Here is a 16,243-nt window from a genome sequence, read left to right as displayed (position 1 = left end):
TATTTACTTTTTTCACAATACATAGTCCTTGTATTTAGGTACATTATGAGACACACTTACTTTTTCTCTACATTTAGCACATCAGCATAGAAATGTGATGAATTAATCTCCTAGTGATATAAAGTAAGAAGTAATGCACTGCAATAAAATATCACATGTGACAGGACACCAAGCGGGGTTTTGTTAGGAGGTGGGGAGGAGAATGGTACAAAGCTGAATCAGGCAAGGTCCCTACCCTTCATCAGCTTACAATTTAGTTGGAGAGTTAAGGCAATTTAAGAGTGAAATCGATTCCATAATACATGAGCTGTTACAAGGCTGCCTGTGATTAACTTCCAAATGGGTAATCCAGTCAATGAAGACTGAGCTCAAAGGCAAGAGACTTCAGTGTGGACTGGGAAGGCTTCATTTCTTAGTTGACTTCTCAGAAAGTTGCTTCCTTGCCTCCTGGTATTAGCCTTTTATTTTGTATTTTTGAATAAAAACATTTGCATATTCCTGATACTGGGTACAAGAGCCATGTACCAATGTACTGCTTTCAACTTAAGTCACTGAGGCATTTTTACTACTCTTCTGTCAAAATCAGGATTTTAGTGCTTGCCACCACCTGATGAGAAGTTAAGCAGCCTTTCTGTGGAGAATGAGAATAATTGTATACAAAGTAGAGAAATATCCAATTATGTGACAACCTTTGTGTAATAAAAATTTGTTTAAAGTTAATTTTTTTTAAATTAGTTAGGCATGGTGGCATGTGCCTGTAGTCCCAGCTACTCAGGAGGCAGGGGTGGGAGGATCAGTTGAGCCCAGGATGTAAAGGCTGAGGCATAATCAAGGCACTTCAGCCTGGGCAACAGAGCAAGACCCTGTCTCAAAAAAAAAAATTGTCTTTAGCAATCTAAAATTTGACGAGTTTGCTTTGATTCTCTAGTTGCATAACCTGATTCTCTAGTTCATAACCTGATCTACCCACTGCAAATTCTATACTTTCTTTTCCCAGGATTTGCTAAAGGAGGCACAACCCGTTTTAACCAGGAGATGGCAGTGTTTCTCTTACTGTTATATTTATTGGGCGCTCACTTTCCCATGGAAGGTGAAATACTTAAAGTGAAATTGTATTCTTTCAGTGAATAATCTTGAGTTAAATTATGTTTAGCTGTTAATGATAATAAGATTAGTAAAGTTGGTGCCTGCCTTCTAGGAGTTGACAATCTAGCTTCTAGGAGTTGACAATCTAGCTTCTAGGAGTTGACAATCTAGGAGCAAGAGGTGGAGGTGGAACTGTGAAGCAGAGTCAAAGAATAGCCTAAAAAGGCCGGCTGTGGTGGCTCACACCTGTAATCCCAGCACTTTGGGAGTCTGGGGCAGGCAGATAACTTGAGGTCAGAAGTTCAAGACCAGCCTGGCCAACATGGTGAAACCCCATCTCTACTAAAGATACGAGAATTAGCCAGGCATGGTGATGTGCACCTGTAATCCCAGCTACTGGGGAGGCTGAGGCAGGAGAATTGTTTGCACCTGGGAGGCAAAGGCTGCATGAGTCGAGATTGTGCCGCAGCACTCCAGCCTGGGCGACAGAGCAATATTCTGTCTCAAAAAAAAAAAAAAGCCTATGAAAATTTCAAACAAAATGTTACAAGAATACAAATTTGTAATTGACCTCTTGATGTGATGTCTTTAACGGCAGTTTAACTTTAGCCTACAGGTGAGAGTGGGCTTACTCCACTGTTAGGAGACACAGGTAAGTTCAAGCTGTCTGACTTCCAAGACACAAAAATAGGCAATAAAAAGAAAATCAGGCCAGGCATGGTGGCTCATACTTGTAATCCCAGCACTTTGGAAGGCTGAAGCAAGAGGATCTCCCTTGAGGCCATAAGTTTGAGACTAGCCTGGGAAACATAATGAGACCCCTATCTCTACAACAAATTTAAAAATTAGCCAGGCCTGGTGGCATGTGCCTGTAGTCTTTGCTATTTGTCAGGGGTGGTGCTGAGGCAGGAGGACCGCTAGAGGACCGTGTCTCAAAAACCAAAAAAAGAAAATAATATATTGTAAATATAAAGAGAAAAGTTCCTAGATGTTCTAATGTGCCATTCCATCACTGCCAGCCCTACTTTTACCATTTTTTCTTTTTTTGAGATGGATTCTCACTCTGTTGCCCAGGCTGGAGTGCAGTGGCAAGATCTCGGCTCACTGCAAGTTCTGCCTCCTGGGTTCCCATCATTCTCCTGCCTCAGCCTCCCAAGTAGCTGGGATTACAGGTGCCTGCCACCACGCCTGGCTACTTTTTTTGTATTTTTAGTAGAGATGGGATTTCACCGTGTTAGCCAGGATGGTCTCGATCTCCTGACCTCATGATCCACCCACCTCAGCCTCCCAGAAGTGCTGGGATTATAGGCGTGAGCCACCGCGCCTGGCCTTACCATTTTTAATTAGTAACTTTTTTTTCAGATGTAAATTTTGTGTTCTGAGACAGTCCATTTATTCATTTAACAAATATTTTAAAATTTTAAATTAGCCAGGTCCTGCTGAATGCTAAGGATATAATGGTGTACAAAAAACAGTCACAGTCTCTGTCCTCATCAAGTTTATGCTTCTGATGAAGCCTGGTCATGACTAGTGATAATATAACTAATGTATATTGATATTTTAACAATTACTTTTTCAGCACCATAGGAACAGGAAAAATAGAAGAATAATTATTTCTTGCATTCAAATCTCTCTCTCTCTCTCTCTCTTTTTTTTTTTTTTTGAGACAGAGTCTCCCTCTGTTACCCAGGCTAGGGTGCAGTAGTGCAATCTCGGCTCACTGCAACCTCTGCCTCTGGGTTCAAGTGATTCTCCTGCCTCAGACTCCCAAGTAGCTGGGACTACAGGCCCACACCACCATGCCCGGCTAATTTTTTGTATTTTTAGTAGAGACAGGGTTTCACCATGTTGGCCAGGCTGGTCTCGAACTTCTGACCTCAAGTGATCTGCCTGCCTCAGCCTCCCAAAATGCTGGGATTACAGGTGTGAGCCACTGTGCCCAGCCCTTATATTCAAATCTTATATTTCACCTGAGAGTTTTAGGATATGGTCCTAATTATCTGGAAAGCAGATTTAAAGCAAATTATCTTCTAAATATATAGCGAATCAAAACTCAGAAGCTTCATTAGGAGTGCTTCTCAGCAAATGTGGTTTTCAACAAACCTCTTGCTGTTTGTGTTGTAAGTTTATCCCTAGAAATATTACCCAGTGTGTAAGTTAAGAATAAGTCAAAATATTGAATATGACTACTACTTGAGGTAAGGGGCTGGCTTGAGGAAAATAGTTGAATCTTTCACTTCTGGATTCCTAGGATTATTCCTTTATTATTTCTGACCCCAAAGAACATATTTACTGGAATTATTTTACGGGCAAATAGAAAGGGTAGAATTGAGTCAATAAATCTGAATTCTGGCCAGGAGCAGTGACTCACACCTATAATCCCAAAACTTTGGGAGGCCGAGGCAGGCAGATCATCTGAGGTCAGGAGTTCAAGACCAGCCTGGCCAACATGGTGAAACCCCGTCTCTACTAAAAATACAAAAATTAGCGGACATGGTGACGCATGCCTGTAATCCCAGCTGCTCCAGAGGCTGAGGCAGGAGAATTTCTTGAACCCAGGAGGCAGAGGTTGCAGTGAGCTGAGATCACGCCATTGCACTCTAGCCTGGGCAACAGAGCGAGACTCCATCTCAAAAAAAGAAAAATGAAGAAGAAATCTGGATTCTGGTGTCACTTATGCTGCTGTTTGACCCCTATGACCTTGTGTAAGTGAGTTTGCCTCTCTGGGATTTGCTTTTTTAATCTGAAAATAAGAGAGGACAAGGGGAAGGAACTATCCAATTAATCACTGTTTTGGCTCATTATCATCCCCACAGTCTCATACTTCTTGCAATATTTAGTTTGACCATATGAAGTTGCTAGTATTCAATGATATGAAAAGATTAAGATTTAACCTATAGAGACAGCAGTTTCATTTGATTCAGCCTAATTGTTGAATCAGTTGTGGGCCCTGTTGGGATCATCTGAGTTATTTATTTTAGGGATAGATGAGGCCAAGGCCAAGCAAAATTATTGCCTCAGGTGTGAAGGAAACACACATTTAGAGAATAAATCTTTCTGGGTAGGTGATAAAATAAAAATAAAAAGAGAATACAATGAATACCACCATATAATCAATGTGGTATATTCTGGGTTACATAGAATCCATTCCAGCCTTTTCATTCTACAATATGGTAATTTTCTAGCCCAGTGATTCTAAATGATATTTCATTCCTGTATTCCTTCAGCATCTGGCAAAGGAAAAGTCCATTTGACAATTTTATTAGAATATTCTCTGTAGCAATGCTTGGCCAGGAATATCTGTTGCTATAGGAGAATACAGCCTGTTAGCACTGATATCCAGGGTGTGAAAGAAATAATTCTTCAGAGTTGTCTTTTTCCTTGTTTGCCAGTGAGGTAAGTCAAGGAGGTGAAAAGACAAACTTTTCCAATTTTTAGTTTTAGACCAATTTTGTCATTCCATCCTACATCAGAAGGGGTCACGGCTAAGCTTTGCTTTACTGTGTGATGTAGCTCATTAATGTTTCTTGCCTAAGGAAACTGGTATGTTCAATAAACTGTTTTTTGTTTGCTTTTTTTTTTTTTTTACTTTTCCCCAAGACATAATCTCATCTTTTTACCAGGAAATAAACTGAACTTTTTTTTTTTTTTGGAGACAGAGTCTCATTCTGTTGCCCAGGCTGGAGTGCAGTGGCATGATCTCGGCTCACTGCAACCTCCGCCTCCCGGGTTCAAGTGATTCTCCTGCCTCAGTCTCCCAAGTAGCTGGGATTACAGGCGTGTGCCACCACACCTGGCTAATTTTTGTATTTTTAGTAGAGACAGGGTTTCACCATGTTAACTAGGCTGGTCTCGAACTCCTGGCCTCAAGTGATCTGCCCACCTCAGCCTCCCAAAGTGCTAGGATTACAGGCGTGAGCCACCGCACCTGGCCAATAAACTCAAATTTTGGACTATTTCCATTACATAGCATTTTGGACACAAAAGTAAATCAGTGGAATGGAAAGATAATCCACAGGGAGTATTTACACCTAGGGAAAAATGTTTCTTTGTTGTTCAGGTCTCTGAGCCACATTCAAAGCCTCACATGCAAACTGACTGTCTCATTGCTTTCAGACACATATATCACACACCAGGCTGTCTCCATTGGAATGTGGAGACATATATCCATTGGAATGTCTGGCTAGGGTCCAGCACATCTACAGGTAATACGTTCTTCTGAGTTCTCCACCCTGATATGGAGGGGCCAATAGAGGCATGCAAACATTTTTCTTTATTTTTCTTTTTATTTTGAGACGGGGTCTCACTTTGGTTGCCTAGGCTGGAGTGCAGTGGCGCCATCTCAGCTCACTGCAGCCTCGACCTTCCAGGCTCAGGTGGCTCTTCAACCTCAGCCTCCTGCGGAGTTGAGACTACAGATGTGCACTACTATGCCTGGCTAGTTTTTTGTATTTTTAGCAGAAATGGGGTTTTGCCATGTTGCCCACGTTGGTCTTGAACTCCTGGACTGAAGCAGTCTGCCCACCTCAGCCTCCCAAAGTGCTGAGACATTTTTCAGCTACATTTTGGGGTTGATCTAGCCCCTACTCCTTCACCTTGGACACTTGTTTAAAAGAGTTGTTTTTCAGGAGAAATCACAAGCCTATATTGAATCAGGTACAAATGTCTCTTCCCCAAAGAGGTTACAGATAGCTCTCATTTTGCTTTTTTCCCTTCAAAACAATTCCTGAGTGCTGGGTTCATGAGAACCAAGAATTAGTGAGGCATTGACTAAATCTGGAAAAATGTGGGCAATATAATGGGCAAAGCAGAAGGGCGTCAAAGTAAATACACTGGAGGAAGTAGGATTCTTCCTCCTCCCATATACTTCCTGGATCTAACCACAGAACACCATTACCTTCCCCATCATTTCCACGGAATTCCATAACTCCTTTACAAATATACTCACCTGTAATGCCAGCACTTTTGAAGGCTGAGGTGGGCAAATTGCTTGAGCTGAGGAGTTCAAGACCAGCCTGGGCAACATGATGAAATCCCGTCTCTACCAAAAAAAAAAAAAAATTACAAAAGTTAGCCAGGTGTGGTGGTGCATGCCTGTAGTCCCAGCTACAGGGTGGGGAGGGGTGGGGTGGGTGTGAGGATCACCTGAGCCTGGGGAAGTCAAAGCTGCCTGTTGTGAGCCGTGATTGTGCTACTGCACTCCAGCCTAAGTGACAGAGTGAGACCCTGTCATAAAATATATATATATATATATATTTATAATGTATATACTCACCAGAATGAAGGATTTAGTTTCCAGTTTTGTTAGTGCTCTTTAACATAATACAACCTTGGCAACAGTTTGCATATCTGGGTCCTTTTACTTCTGTGGTCCCAACTTACTAGACTATACAAATTTAGATTTTTAGGCCAGGTGTGGTGGTTCACACCTGTAATCCCAGGACTTTGGGAGGCCGAGGCAGGTGGATCGCTTGACATCAGGAGTTCGAGACCAGACTGGCCAAAATGGTGAAAACCTGTCTCTACTAAAAATACAAAAAATTAGCTGGGTGTGGCGGCAAGCACCTGTAATCCCAGTTACTTGGGAGGCTGAGGCAGGATAATTGCTTGAATCCAGGAGGTGGAGGTTGCAGTGAGCCAAGATCATGCCTTGGTACTCCAGCCTGGGTGACATAGAGAGACTCTGTCTCAAAAACAAACAAATAAACAAACAAAAATTTAGGTTTTTGTATTAGTTAATATAAGTAGAGCTTATTGAATTAGATCCTTCTTTATCTCCCTTCTATCTGATATTCTCTACTTGTAGAGTAGAGGAATGGGGTTAAATCTTGGCATGTAAGGAAGTCCCCCTTTTTTCCTGCCAGATTTGTTTTTATTTCTTGGATGGTAGGACTCAAAGAGAAATGGGAGCTGGGGTGTCTTGTATCTAGTGTTTTTTGATTTTGTATTATTTTGTTTCCTTTTTTTTCTAGAGATAAGACATATTCCACCAGTTTCCAGGAGACTGAGAATTATGAAAATAATTTATGAATAATCAGGTTGTATGCTTATGGGAGAGAGGGAAGAAATTAAATTGGATGATCCCTGAAACTTTTTGAGGTATGTAGTTTAGCCTGCGTGATTCTAGGATAATCTTTTGAATGTAACTAAGATGCCAGTTTTTGGAATTGCTTACTTCAGATCTTCAAATTTGAGTTATATGATACCCAGAGGGATACATGCTGGCAGGCGGTAGAGTAACTAATCGCAATGAAGCTAGCATCTATTGGGTGTTTACCAAGTGTCAGGCACCTTCTTAAGGGCTTTATACGCATTGCCTTATTTCATTTCACTACAATTTTAGGGAGTAGATACTATTTATTATTCCATTTTACAGATGAGAAAAGTAGGGATCAGATATGTGAGGTAATTTCTCCTAGTGCAAAAGTGAAGTATTATCTTCATTTTGCAAATGGGTGAATGAGATATGTTAAGTAACTTGGTTTAAAGTCATATAGTAGTAACTAACAGTGGTGACAAGATTTTAATTTTCTTTTTGGAGACAGTCTTGCTCTGTCAACTCAGGCTGGAGTGCAGTGGAGCAATCTCAGCTCACTGCAATCTCTGCCTCCCAGGTTCAAGAGATTCTTATGCCTCAGCCTCCCGAGTAGCTGGGATTATAGGCGTGCACCACACCCAGCTAATTTTTGTATTTTCCGTACAGACAGCGTTTTGCCATGTTGGCCAGGCTGGTCTCAAACTCCTGGCCCAAAGTGATCTGCCTGCCTCGGCCTCCCAAAGTGCTGGGATTACAGGCATGAGCTACTGTGTCCAGCCTGGTGTCAGGATTTGAACTCAGGTCTGCCTTTTTCTAAAACCCATGGTTTTTAACTGTTTTTTTTTCTTAATTTGATTTTATTTTTTAAACTTTTTATTTTATTACGTATTTATTTATGTATTTTTTTAGAAATAGGGTCTCTCTCTGTCACCCAGGCTGGAGTGTCATGACAGATCACAGTTTACTGCAGCCTTGAACTCCTGGGCTCGAGTAATCCCTCTGTCTCAGCCTCCCCAATAGCTGGGACTATAGGCGCACACAACCACACTTAGCTAATTTTTTTTTTATTTTAATTTTTTTAGAGACAGAATCTTGCTCTGTTACTGGTATGGTCTTGGAACTCCTGGCCTCAAGCTATCCTCTTGCCTCAGCCTCCTGAGTAGCTGCGATTATGGACACGAGCCATATGCTTGGCATTAACTATTTAAAACAAATATATATATATATTTTAATAGAGACGAGGCTCTCACCATGTTGTCCAGCTGGTCTTGGGTTCCTGAGCTCAAGCAGTCCAACCACCTTAGCCTCCCAAAGTGCTGGATTACAGACGTGAGCCACTATGCCTGGTCTCTTGCCCCACCACCCTTTTTTTTTTTTTTTTTTTTTTTTTTTTTGAGACGGAGTCTTGCTCTGTGGCCCAGGCTGGAGTGCAGTGGCTGGATCTCAGCTCACTGCAAGCTCCGCCTCCCGGGTTCACGCCATTTTCCTGCCTCAGCCTCCCCAGTAGCTGGGACTACAGGCGCCCGCCACCTCGCCCAGCTAGTTTTTTGTATTTTTTTTTTTAGTAGAGATGGGGTTTCACCGTGTTAGCCAGGATGGTCTCGATCTCCTGACCTCGTGATCCGCCCATCTCGGCCTCCCAAAGTGCTAGGATTACAGGCTTGAGCCACTGCACCCGGCCGACCCTTTTTTTTTTATAGGGGTGAGGTCTCAACTACTTAAAATTCTAAGGTATCATTAAGCATTAAGGAATGAAAAGTGAGATTATAACACATTAGGAATATTAGAATTGGGTTGGGTACAGTGGCTCATGCCTGTAACCCAGAACTTTGGGAAGTCAAAGTGGGAGGATCGCTTGAGACCATGAGTTCAAGACCAGCTTGGTCTCGCTTGTTCAAGAACAGCAATGTCACTTCTGGGTATTTACCCAAAAGATTTGAAATCAGTTCACTGAAGAGATGTCTGCATTCCCATGTTTATTGCAGCACTATTTAGAGTAGCCAAGTTATGGAATCAACCTAAGTGTTAATAAACAGATTAATGAATAAAGAAAATATGCTATATATACACAATGGAGTACTATTCAACTTTATTGATTTATTTTTTTTTGAGACAGGGTCTCACTCTGTCACCCATGCTGTAGTGCAGTGGCGTAATCATTGCTCACTGCAGCCTCCAACTCCTGGACTCAAGTGATCCTCCCACCTTAGCCTTCCAAGTAGCTGGGACCACAGACGTGCACTACCATACCTGGCTAATTTTTTTTATTTTTTGTATAGATGGGGTCTCACTATGTTATCTGGACTAGTCTTGAACTCCTGGGCTCAAGTGATCCTCACACCTTGGCTTCCCAAAGTGTGGGATTATAGGTGTGAGCCGCCTCATTCAGCCTCAACTTTAAAAAAGAAGGAAATTCTGTCATTTGTGACAACATGGATGGAATTGGAGAACATTATATTAAATGAAATAAGTCAGGCACAAAAAGACAAATACTGTAAGTTCTCACTTATACATAAAATCTAAAACAATCAACTCACGGTAGCAGAAAATAGAATGGTGGTTACAGAAAGCTGGGGAAGAGGCCGGGCTCAGTGGCTCATGGCTGTAAACCCAACCCTTTGGGAGATCAAGGCGGATAGATCACGAGACTAGGAGTTCAGGACAAGCCTGGCCAACATAGTGAAACCCTGTCTCTACTAAGAATACAAAAATTAGCCAGGCATGGTGGCGTGTGCCTGTAGTCCCCGCTACTCAGGAGGCTGAGGCAGGAGAATCGCTTGAACCTGGGAGTTGGAGGTTGCAGTGAGCCAGGATCGTGCCACTGCCACTGCACTCCAGCTTGGGCAACAGAGTGAGACGACGTCTCAAAAAAAAAAAAAGAAAAAAAAAAAAAAAAAAAAGAAAAAAAAAACACAAGCCGGGGATGGAGGAAATGGGGAGATGCTGGTCAAACTGTACAAAATCTTAGGAGGAATAAGATTTTTTTTGTGAGCTCTATTGCACGTGTGGTGAAAGTTGTTAATAATAGTGTATTATACATTTCAAAATTGCTAAAAGAGTAAATTTCACGTGTTCTCACCACAAAAATGATAAGTAGGCTCGGCTTGGTGGCTCCTAGCACTCTAGGAGGCTGAGGCAAGTGGATCACTTGCCTCACTTGAGGTCAGGATTTCGAGACCGGCCTGGCCAACATGATGAAACCCTGTCTCTACTAAAAACACAAAAATTAGCCAGGCGTGGTGGTTGTGCACCTGTAATTCCAGCTACTTGGGAGGCTGAGGCACGAGAATGGCTTGAACTCGAGAGGTCGAGATTGCAGTGAGCTGAGATCATGTCACTGCACTCCAGACTGGGTGACAGAGCAAGACTCTTGTCTCAAAAAAAAAAAAAGATAATGAGCCTGGGAGGCAGAGGCTGCAGTGAGCCAAGATCACGCCACTGTCCTCCAGCCTAGGCGATAAAGCCAGATCCTATCTAAAAAATAATAATAATAGTAAGTATTTGAGGTGATAGATATGTTAATTAGCTTGAATTAATTACTCCACATTATATGTATAAGTCATAACTTCACTTTGGACCCATAAATACATACAATTATGAACTGTCAGTTTACAAACAACAACAATAGCCGGGCGCGGTGGCTTAAGCCTATAATCCCAGCACTTTGGGAGGCCGAGATGGGCGGATCACGAGGTCAGGAGATGGAGACCATCCTGGCTAACACGGTAAAACCCCGTCTCTACTAAAAAAAAATACAAAAAGCTAGCCGGGCGAGGTGGCGGGCGTCTGTAGTCCCAGCTACTCGGGAGGCTGAGGCAGGAGAATGGCGTAAACCCGGGAGGCGGAGCTTGCAGTGAGCTGAGATCCGGCCACTGCACTCCAGCCCGGGCGACAGAGCGAGACTCCGTCTCAAAAAAAAACAAACAAACAAACAACAGTCAGAAAACCTGCAATGAGATACCACCTCGCACCTATTCGGATGACTATTATAAAAAAAATTCTCGGCTGGGTGCTGTTGCTCATGCCTGTAATCCCAGCACTTTGGGAGGCTGAGGCGGTTGGATTGCCCGAGCTCAGGAGTTTGAGACAGGCCTGGGCAACACAGTGAAACCCTGTCTCTACTAAAAAAAAATACAAAAAGCTAGCCGGGCGAGGTGGCGGGCGTCTGTAGTCCCAGCTACTCGGGAGGCTGAGGCAGGAGAATGGCGTAAACCCGGGAGGCGGAGCTTGCAGTGAGCTGAGATCCGGCCACTGCACTCCAGCCCGGGCGACAGAGCGAGACTCCGTCTCAAAAAAAAACAAACAAACAAACAACAGTCAGAAAACCTGCAATGAGATACCACCTCGCACCTATTCGGATGACTATTATAAAAAAAATTCTCGGCTGGGTGCTGTTGCTCATGCCTGTAATCCCAGCACTTTGGGAGGCTGAGGCGGTTGGATTGCCCGAGCTCAGGAGTTTGAGACAGGCCTGGGCAACACAGTGAAACCCTGTCTCTACTAAAATACAAAAAATTAGCCGGGCTTGGCAGCGTGTGCCTGTAATCCCAGCTACTCAGAAGGCTGAAACAGGAGAATCGCTTGAACCCGGGAGGCAGAGCTTGCAGTGAGTTGAGATCATGCCACTGCACTGCAGCCTGGGCCACAGAGCGAGATTCTGTCTCAAAAACAAAAAAGGCCAGGCACGGTAGCTCATGCCTGTAATCCCAGCACTTTGGGAGGCCGAGGTGGCCGGATCATGAGGTCAAGAGATCAAGACCATCCTGGCCAACATGGTGAAACCCTGTCTCTACTAAAAACACAAAAATTAGCTGGGCGTGGTGTCGCACGCCTGTAGTCCCAGCTACTCAGGAGGCTGAGGCAGGAGAATCGTTTGAACCCGGGGGGCAGAGATTTCAGTGAGCTGAGATTGCACCACTGCACTCCAGCCTGGCGACAGAGTGAGACTCTGTCTCGGGGGGAAAAAAACAAAAAGTAGAAAGAAAAATTAGACTTAAAAAAAAAAAAGGTTAAATTGGGTTGATTGCCTTTATGAAACCTTCAAGAGAAAGGTTTCTGTACCACATTGTTAGGGTAAAGGAGAAGATATCATCCAAGGGCCTAAACAACAAGGATAAATTGGTTGAGAGTCTCTGAGAGCAGAAAAGGGACTTAAAAAATATATATTGGGGCCAGGCTCAGTAGCTCATACCTGTAATCTCAGCACTTTGAGAGGCTGAGGCAGGCAGATCACCTGAGGTCAGCAGTTTGAGACCAGCCTGGCCAACATGGTGAAACCCCGTTTCTACTAAAAGTACAAAAATTAGCCAGGCATGTTGGGGCATGCCTATAGTCCCAGCTACCGGGGAGGCTGAGGCAGGAGAATTGCTTGAACCTGGGAGGCAGAGGTTGCAGTGAGTTGAGATACTGCCACTGCACTCTAGCCTGGGCAACAGAGCAAGACTGTGTCTCAAAAAAAAAAGTATCACTGAGCGATGTCTTCATTTATTTATTTACTGCATTTGGCTGCTGTGTTTCCAATCTCAGTTGCAATTCCCACACTGAGGCTGTCCCACCCTTCCTGTGTCCCTTGAGCTGAGCAGGCACTTCCTGTCCTATTGGAAATGAAAGTTAGAGATTGGGGGTAGGGTATGTATATTTACTCTGCAGAATGCTAATACTGTCTGTTCCATTATCATAGCAAAAAAGTGACAGGGAAACTAGAATAGAGACCAGAACTTCATTTGAGGGAGGGTTTGGGCTTAATATTTGTTATCATAAAACAGACAGGGTTAATTTATATCTCAAGAGAATACTTAGGATGGCAGCAAGGTGGCCTTATGAATGGATTTGAAGGCTTTCATTTTATATCTCTATTCCACTTGGATTGGTAGGGGTTACTGGATATCATTCTTAAGTTTTTGGTTTCCTTTCTTGTTAAGGTTACTCCTACAAAGACATTCTTTGGAAACTAGTAGAGGTAAGTGTTGCAACTCTATTAGGTTCTTGACTCTGAAATTTATATCCCTTCCTAAGAATTTTGTGTTTTTATTCTGTTTGAAGCATATGCTTTTTAAGTAGTTTTTATTTTGTTTCTTTTTTTTTTTTTTTGACAGCTCAAAGACAACTCGAAGCAGATATCCCAACTGTGGACGTCAGTTTAGACATAAATTCCAGGTTTGGTGAGTTACTGTAATTGTTTCAGTTTCATGGATCTTAAAGATGAGGAAATAGTAGGGTAAAGTGTTAAATAAGATAGCCTGCAATTGTTAAAGAAATGCCTAGGCCCCAAGTGTCATGATACAGTCCAGTTTGATAATTCCTTCTTAAGTATGAACTCATTCCTTGGAGAATCTGAAATAGGGGTGAGGGCATCAGCCCATTGGTGCGAGCCAAGAGAAACAGATCTAAGGATCTGAAACTAGTTATACCCCACACTCTATTTTGCTTAGCTCTGCTCTTTGGTGTGTTCCTCTGTTTGTTCCTTTGTACATTAAGATCACTGCAAATGGGCCAGGTGTGGTGGCTCACACATGTAATCCCAGCACTTTGGGAGGTTGAGTGGGCAGATCACTTGAGGTCAGGAGTTCGAGACCAGCCTGTCCAACATGGCAAAACCCCATCCCTACTAAACAATACAAAAATCAGCTGGATGTGGTGGTGGGTACCTGTAATCCCAGCTACTCGAGAAGCTGAGGCAGGAGAATTGCAGAAGGTGGAGGTTGCAGTGAGCCAGATCCAGGATTGCACCACTGCACTCCAGCCTGGGTGACAGAGTAAAACTTTGTCTAAAAAAAAAAAAAAAAAAAAAGGCCGGGCGCGGTGGCTCAAGCCTGTAATCCCAGCACTTTGGGAGGCTGAGAAGGGCGGATCACGAGGTCAGGAGATCGAGACCATCCTAGCTAACACGGTGAAACCCCGTCTCTACTGAAAAATACAAGAAACTAGCCAGGCGACGTGGCGGGCGCCTGTAGTCCCAGCTACTCGGGAGGCTGAGGCAGGAGAATGGCGTGAACCCGGAAGGCGGAGCTTGCAGTGAGCTGAGATCCGTCCACTGCACTCCAGCCTGGGCAACAGAGCCAGACTCCGTCTCAAAAAAAAAAAAAATATTCACTGTAAATGTAAAGTAGGGGAAGCCCTGAGCTTATCTCAAACACTCTGTCTCTAACTCTGGTTTTTTTTTTTTTTTTTAACGTGTTCTCCAAGGCAATGTCTCAGGAGCCCCTTTAAAATCAAGCTTGAAATCTTATAGCTGAGATCTAAGGGTGGAAATAAAGCCCTTGTTGTCTTTATATGAGAATCAGAACTTGTTCATAGAGGAAAGGGGATAAATTTGAAAGGGGTTAGACCTAAGAACTCTGCTTTCTAGCTTTAATTCCTGAGACTGTGAAAAACAAACAAAAAATAACATCTTGGGCATTAGGACCCAGTCGAAGTGCCTCTGCCTTATTCAGACTCTGTTAACTTCTCTCAGTGACGTAAAGGAGCAGCCCGAGCTCATTCTCTGCCCGCAGCCCCCCTTCATCTCTCCCCTCCTGCTCCTTTTCTCCTCCCCCTCCCTTTTTTCCTCCCTCCCTCTCCCCCTTTCCCTCGCTCCCCTCCTCCCTCCCTCCCCGTTTTTCTTACCCCCTCCCTTTCTCTCGCTCTCTCTCACTCGTTCCCTAACATTAAAGAGAAAATGCTGCTATCGGTGACTTCCAGGCCCGGGATTTCGACTTTTGGCTACAATAGAAACAACAAGAAGGTAGGGAAAAGCGCTTTTTTGGTATCTAGCTACTTCTTTTTCTGGGGATCTGGCAATGCCCTTGGTTTTTACATTCTTTTTAAAGAGGGGAAGGGGATTTCTCTCTCAAGATTCCTAATTCCTCACCGTGCTTCTCCCTTTTCCACTACTTCTTTCGGCATCTTTTCTCACCTGGTTCTGGAGTTCAAGGAACTTACAGTCTCTGTGAGGCCTGAAAAGACAGGGGAATTAAAAACAAATCAAGCTTGCAAGTTTGTATCCTTGTGAAATGAAGTTAGTTTGACTTCCTGCTGATCAGTCTCCACAAGGATAATATGTCATCTCAGACCCTGTCCCCCAGTCCACCCCACCCCCCACAAGATTATTTTATTTGTTGATTAACTGTTTCCATTCTCTCCCCAACCTTCCCTCCTACCCAGACCACCAGTAGTATTAGATAGCTGAAATCATAGATAGTCAGTGAAGCCACAATAGTTTATCAAGAGCTGCGTATATTCTTCTAGACTACAGATCCTACCCCACCCAGCCTATAGAGAAGGAGTCTTGAGAGACATCGCACCTTGGGATTAAGGCACAGAGCGCTGTGATACTTTGGATCTTGCATTTGAGCTGATACTTGGAGCTCTGCAGATAGCCAGGCTTTGCAGTGACCCTAGGAGTCTTTATGATTAACCCATGGCTGCCTGAGAGTTGTGCTGTCCTTGGGCAATCTGGGGAGAGATGGACAATCTTGTCCATATTTGACAAGGAATATATTTGGCAGTTTCTGGCATTTCAGGGCACACAGCATACTGATTAGGAGGAATTTCATGCTGTAGCAGGAAGAAGACTCTACCCTCTCTTCGTGTTATAGCTGTTCTTTTAAGAAAAAAATGTGACATAGACATTTAGGGAATCTTTTGCTCATCTAATGGAATGTTGGAGGGTGAGGAACAATTCCTGCTGCTTTCTCATGTACCAATGAGATCATTACAGGTAGATTTAAACAAAAGTGGCTGATCAATGCAGTGGGTAAATGTTAGACCCAAAACACTTAGTGTTGATTTATGGGCTTGGTCTATGTGGTACTTATTCTGTTTATATCCTAAAGAAATATGGGTAGAGGGGGGAGGAAATGGGGAGCTATAGGTCAGAGGATACAAAGCAGTAGATATGTAGGATGAATAAATCCTGAGATCCAATGTACAACATGAGGACCATAGTTAATAAAATTGTACTGTATATGGGATTCATGCTAAATAAGCAGACTTTAGCTCCTCTTGCCACAAAGAGAAACAAAAGGGATAACTATGTGGGATGATTAATTTACTTTACTACAGTAACCTTTCTACTATCTATATGTATCCCATAACATGTTGTATACCTTAAATATACACAATGAAATTTACTTTAAAAAA

General features: G+C 43.2%; 1 protein-coding gene and 1 long non-coding RNA gene across 7 annotated transcripts in view; one reads left to right on the top strand and one right to left on the bottom strand.

Annotated features, from left to right (window-relative positions):
• Nucleotides 1-6,719: 6,719 nt before the first annotated feature.
• Nucleotides 6,720-15,906, bottom strand: LOC117089923. The gene is made up of 3 exons (XR_004439803.1): nucleotides 15,406-15,906; nucleotides 15,018-15,057; nucleotides 6,720-6,769 (listed from the first exon to the last, which is right to left on the bottom strand). It is a non-coding gene; the product is annotated as an uncharacterized LOC117089923 (long non-coding RNA).
• RBMS2 (RNA binding motif single stranded interacting protein 2) overlaps nucleotides 12,811-16,243 on the top strand; it is a 74,830-nt gene continuing 71,397 nt past the window's right edge. For 2 of the 6 annotated variants that reach the window (XM_033221658.1, XM_033221660.1), the window contains exons 1-2: nucleotides 12,811-13,082; nucleotides 13,219-13,284. Coding sequence is in view for 2 of the 6 variants with exons in the window: in XM_033221655.1 (XP_033077546.1) it covers nucleotides 14,781-14,846 (66 nt within the window). In the remaining 4 variants the exon portion in view is untranslated. Of the gene's footprint in view, nucleotides 13,083-13,218; nucleotides 13,285-14,572; nucleotides 14,847-16,243 lie in introns of those variants that run through there. The other 4 variants (XM_033221655.1, XM_033221659.1, XM_033221663.1 and 1 more) reach the window with 3 other exon arrangements.

This window comes from Trachypithecus francoisi, unplaced genomic scaffold (assembly GCF_009764315.1).
Source record: "Trachypithecus francoisi isolate TF-2019V2 unplaced genomic scaffold, Tfra_2.0 Lachesis_group11, whole genome shotgun sequence".
Classification (NCBI taxonomy): Eukaryota; Metazoa; Chordata; class Mammalia; order Primates; family Cercopithecidae; genus Trachypithecus; species Trachypithecus francoisi.
Note: the sequence above shows the minus strand (reverse complement) of the source record. Positions and strands in the feature narration are given on the sequence as shown.